This window comes from Xenopus tropicalis, chromosome 7 (genome assembly GCF_000004195.4).
Source record: "Xenopus tropicalis strain Nigerian chromosome 7, UCB_Xtro_10.0, whole genome shotgun sequence".
Taxonomy (NCBI): domain Eukaryota; kingdom Metazoa; phylum Chordata; class Amphibia; order Anura; family Pipidae; genus Xenopus; species Xenopus tropicalis.
In genome coordinates, this window is record NC_030683.2 from 105,058,612 (window position 1) to 105,064,611 (window position 6,000).

General features: G+C 42.4%; 1 protein-coding gene across 1 annotated transcript in view; it reads right to left on the minus strand.

Moving 5' to 3' along the window:
* The window catches only part of dbp (D site of albumin promoter (albumin D-box) binding protein), a 42,084-nt gene extending 37,002 nt beyond the window's left edge, over window positions 1–5,082 (minus strand). The window contains exon 1 of the mRNA XM_002938278.5: window positions 4,377–5,082. Coding sequence (XP_002938324.1) covers window positions 4,377–4,542 — 166 coding nt within the window. The 5' untranslated portion in view covers window positions 4,543–5,082. The remainder of the gene's footprint in view (window positions 1–4,376) is intronic.
* Between the last annotated feature and the right edge of the window lie 918 nt (window positions 5,083–6,000).

The following is a 6,000-nucleotide window of genomic DNA, read 5'->3' on the forward strand; positions in this document are numbered from 1 at the left end:
GAACAATCATTTTGGTAAAGGCCTCTAAATGAAAAAAAAAAACAATCTTGAACATATTAACGAAAGTCGTACTAACTGATTGATGATTTAGAAATTATTTTGTATATTTTTATTAAAGGCAAATAATGCCACACTAACACAACTAAAGCTTTTTCAAAAGAAAACATAATTTCAAGCAGCTTTGCAATAAACATCAATTAAAAAATATGCAGATTTTTAATGATCTTTAATGCAATAATATAGTTTGGAACAGTTCCCTAAGCCTGGCTGTTCTCCTGCTAATCTGGCTGACTACTTTGAGACTATTAGCCATAGACTGTCCTCAGCCTGCATCCTCCCAATCCCACAATTCCTTGCACGCGTGATGTCAATAATGAAAGGAACATTACAGTGCAATGCATTGTGGGATATGTAGTTCCTGCATGCTGTCTGTAAGCAGTGGAGATTGTTACAATTTTTAACATAAATGTTTTAGTCCCTCCTGTCCTGCCAGGATTTCAAATGATGCAGAAAGAGAAGAACTGTTTTGCAGCTGGATTTCAGCATATAACAATGTTATTTATTCATACTTTTTGAAGGAACAGATTACATTGGTAGGTATATTAGCGGTTTTAACAAATTTTGGTTCGAAAGCCAGAGTTCCCCTTTAAGGTAGCTTGGAAAACTAAAAGGAGAGGTTGAGGGTGGGGTATTACATGGCCAGGTATTTACCACCTAACCTTAAAGGGGAACTAATTTGACACGAGTTCAATGAAAAAGGCTTGTGTTGAAGCCTTTGCCTATTTTTATAAATTCAAGGGCAAAGACTAAAACTGAAAGTAGTTTTACAACACAACAGTTCACACAACAACTTCATGTTGTTCTTCAGAGCAAATATGAGAGGAGGAAAAGGTAGTTAGTTAATTAAATTGCCATCCACCTATAAGCACACAAGGTGATTGACAGCAAAATACTCGGCATCGTTCCTCTATTAAGCCAAATGGTAATTGCCTGGGCTCAGTCAGCGTATGGGTCAGGAATTCATTTCTCAGAAAATCCCACTGCCACTGCTGAAAATCACATGGGCAAAACACTCCCAATTGCCCCAAGTTCCACTGCCCTAAGGAAGAGTTTGTTAATGCAAAGTAATTTATATCTATTTTTAACAAAATATCCTGCTTCCAGTGGGGGGAAAGGGAAAACAGTAAAAGTAAAAACAATAATCAATCAGTGCCTTATAATAGAAAAATAGGAATATAGGATTTTTTTAAGTAAAACAATAGGCAGAACACATTTTCAAGATCTATTTATTCATGTTGAATGAAGCTATACTGAGGTGTTTACCGCCCTTTGTAATAAACATATGGAGAGCTCATAAGCTGTAATTTTGCTTTTAATGTGCAGGCTACAGCTTTTCCATGAGCTTCAATCAATTGTTAAGATTGTTATTTGTGTATATGAATGCTTGTGTATTTTCACATGGCAAATACAAACACATATATTTTACAGGGTGGCACAAGAAACAGTTTGACCATGCAGTTGTTTAGGAAATGTTTCAATCAAAGATTTACCTAAATTAAAAAATAGTCTGACAGTATTTATATTCTTTTATAGTAATACTGCCACACAATACGGCCACTGATGTGTCCTTATGTTACCCCTGCTACGCATAGGTTCTGCACTTTACATTTCCTGCAGTGACATAAGCTTACAATATGGCTGCACTGAGCTGCTTCTCCACTGAGAGCAGAAAAATACGAATAAACTGTTGGTCAATCTGAAAGTCACATCTTCTACCATGTCAAGTGTTACATTAAGACATAATTTACGGAATCACCATGGATTAAATTGCTGCAGCATATACACCTAGTCCAAGGTACATACACTCTCAAAAGCCACTGGGGAACTATAACTCCCAACAACCTTTATAGTCACTAGTAGCTGTACAACAGGTCATTTCCTATAATAACAATGATTTATATTGTATGGGACACTGAGAATTCTGGAAACATTTGTATTAATAAAGCAGACATATTTATTAAAAGACTGGATGTAGAATCTTTATGCCATTAGTGGTGAGTAGAGCAACCAAGAGTTCCTAGAGATTCTGCAGTAGCTGTAGTCATATAGAAAAAAAGTTGCTCACAGTTGTATCCAGGTCTGGACTGGCAATCTGTGGATTCTGGCAAATGCCAGGGGGCTGCTGTAAAATGCCAGAGATAGTTGGGGCTGTTTGGGCTTCTGTGTACTTGGAATGCCAGGGCCTATTTTGAAACCCAGTCCTGACCTGGTTGTATCTAAGTATGGAATCAGCAGCCAACATGGGTCACCAAAGATGACTGCACAACACCTGCCCACTGGTGAGTGGGTGCCTGGCTAAATGTTGCACCCACAGATACAGCTTTCAATCATGCAGAACAATCAGCCACCCTGTATTGCCTGGATCTGTCAAGGCAGAAGATGCATTGCCATTGTTCATTAAAGGGGTAGATCCCCTTTAAGGTAAACTTTTAGTATGTTATAAAATGGTAAATTTTATGCAACTTCTCAATTGGTCTTTTGAACGATTTGCAGTCTTCTAATACCATGCAGCTTTCAAATGGGGCTCACTGACCCCAGCAGCCAGAAAATTATTATTGTGGTTTTATTCTTACTGTTTTATGAATTTTCTTTCTATTCTGGTCCTCTCCTATTGATATACCAGTCTCTCATTCAAGCCACTCCCTGGTTGCTAAGGTAAAGTGGGCCCTAGCAACCAGATAGCTGCTGAAACTCCAAACTGGAGAGCTGCTAAACAAAAATGTCAATAATTAAAAAACTACAAATAATAAAAAATAAATACCAATTGCAAACTTTCTCAGAATATTACTTTCTACACCATACTAAAAGTTAACTCAAAGGTTTAACAACCCCTATAAAAATGCATTCCCAACTTTTAACGGCATAAGAGAGGCTGCATAATGTTCCTCTCACACAATAGTGATGCTGGGACAAATGGACAGATATGAATATGTAAATCCTTGCTCATTAGCTATTGGTTTGTCTGGGGCATCAAACACTTGAGAATTAGTGGGGGTGATCAAACGTTATGCTGAGTGATAGCAGAATGCAGGCCTGATCTTGAGACCCACCCAATGCATGACACACGGTAACTGCCAGACTGAGAGAAATAAGAGGGGTGTTTATTCTCTAGCTCTCCAGCTAAAACTGCATTTCAACAGCACCTTAAAAACCTAGTTATTACACAAAGCAATATGTAATATCAATAATGTATTAGGTATTTTTAGACACAGAGGTCCCTTACAAGGGCAGTTATCTATGGGGGGAAATGCAAATAGTAGAGGTGCAAATGGTAGAGGTGCAGGAAGCTCTGTTGTAGTTGGGCATGACAAATCAATATTTCGCATTTGTGTTTGTATGTTAGTGGGGAAGCAAATATTACACTTCTATAAGGCACCAGAGAATAAAATGGTGATGGCCTTGGCACCCTCGCTGAGGATGGAAGGGGAAAAACCTGTCTTCCATAAACCCAGCCCTGGGTGCAGGATCATTCCACCTGATCCTCTAATCAACCAGGCAGAAATACAGAATCACCATGGATCCAACTGGAGGTACAGTAAATGCATTTCTGCCTGTCAGCACAGAGCAGTACACTCAGCTGCTGTAAGGGGGGGGGGCAGTTTAGCCAAAATGCAGCAGCACTGTAGCAGAAAATGGCAATCTGAGCAAGCAGCAGGGGGTTCATAGCTCATATTATACTGCTTATTTTATATTGCTTGTATTTAGGAAAGATGAGCAGAAATGGCCCTAATATGGTAAGAACAGCTGTCGGTTGCCATTGTATTTCACCTTGCCGTTATTATAGGGTGCCAGCTCCACTGCCAAGCTGTTCTGCAGCAGCAGAGAACTCGCCATGATGCATAAATAATTTACAGATTTTATCTGTGGTGCATATGGGAATCACTACACAGACTTCTGCCCCTTCCCCTTTATTTAGTACCCCAGTTTGCATCCAAGGCCAGTTTGCAAATGCAGGAGGGCTGGGATGGGGATTACAGAGGTATGTCCAACATGCAGCCCCTCCAGCTGTTACCTCCCAGCATCCATCTGACTGCTTTTGGGATGAATGCTGGGAGTTTCACTTTGCCACTGCTACAAGGCAGCACATCCCAGATGTATAAAGATATGTATGGATTGCTGGGGCTCCATCTGGGGTAGTGATTCCAATAAGCAGGGATGTCCAACCTGCAGCACCTTTCCCAGCCTTTGGGATGGAGTTGGAGCTGAAGGTTCTGCTGGTTGGACTTCCCTCCACTTTTGTGCTTCAATCTATATTTTGCCCAAGGGATGCCCAGGGGCAATGCCAGCTGTATCCACACCCTGCAGCCCATACTTACAGTTAGAAAGCTCTCTAGTTCTGCGATCCGTACCCTTTATGGGCCCTTGCAGGAGGCTCTTTAGGCTGACCATCCCGGGCCCGGGGGCCCCAAGGGGAGGCGTAGGATGCAGCTGTTGCCCCTGTAGCTTCTCGCTGGCAGCCAGCTGGGTAGTTGGCCGAGCCATAGCCCTTTAACAAGCACTTGGCAGATGCACAGCAAATACAGAAGCAGCAGCAATGCCCGATCGTTCCTGCACAATATCAGATCGATATCGATGTTCACCAATGAGCCAAGGGAGGACGGTATCCCGGGATAAACGCACAAAGTCCGAATGTCCCAGTCAGTGAATGAATGATGACAGGCAATATATTCAGGGTCCCTGCAAGTAGTGGGGGCTCAGCTCGGCTTCCTGGCTGGGGGCATATGATCCAAGTGTTCCCATTTCCCGATCACTGCAACAACGTTGCCCTTTTTCCTTATGTTCCTCTATGGAAAGAAGATGAAGCAGAAGAAGATGAAAAGAGGAGGAGCCTGCAGGGAGGACAGCCATGAAACGAGCCTTCTCTCCTCAGCAGCAACCAATCACACTTGCGAGTTCCCCCCTCCCCGCTCTATTTATTTATTTATTTACAGGACTATTTTGTGTTAATATCCCAGCAGGAGGTGCGCAGCGTGCGGAGCCGAGCCCAGCCTGCCTCTGTTTGTGTTTTCCAAGTTTTTCTGGGATAGTCATGTGCCAGTGACATGGGGAGAGGCAGGTGGGACCCTGACCTATTTTTAGCCAATCACATAGTCGCCGGGAGGGGCTTGACCTAGTTATGGCCAATCGGCGGCGAGCAGGGGGCGTGGCCTGAAGCGAGGTACACATGGACGGGCATGTGTCACCTGGCATTGCTATTAGAGCCGCTTATGTGTGTGTGACTGTGGTGTGTGTGAGAGTGTGAGTGTTTGTGTATGTGTCAGAGAGTGTGCATGTGTGTGAGAGCGTGTGTGTGTGTGAGCTGCAGAGGCACAAGCTGCTTGCCATAAAGGAGGAGGTCAGTGTAAAAATGAAACTAGTTAAAATAGACTGCGCAATATAGTTAGGCAAACATGTAATTTATAAAGGCTGGAGTGAGCAGATGTCTAACTTAATAGCCAGAACACTACTTCCTCCTTTAAAGCTCTCTAAGCTGTTAGCAGTCAGTAGCCAATGAGTGAATTGAGGGGGGCATATGGGACAACTATTCTGTTAGTTTGCATTTGAATTTGACATTTGTGCTCACCATCTAACCGAATGGTTATGTCCCATGTAGCCCTCCCTAAAGTCACTGACTAAAGTTAGAGAGCTGAAAGAGTTCTGGCTATTATGCTAAACATCTGCTCACTCAAGACTTCATAGATTACATTTTTGCCTAACTATATTAGAAACATTTTTTAATTTACGCAGTCTATTTTACCCATTTTCATTTTTACACTGAACTGTTCTTTTAAAGGGATAGTGACTCAGTGACTCGGAGGCAGGAGATGGGAATGCACGGCTTAGGCTCACGTGGACACGTTGCTGGGATGCCTGGAGGAAGAGCTTGCTAATGAAATTAATGAGACGCAGGGGATGCCACTTGTGCTATGGGAGGATTACACGCATTACACGCTATAACCT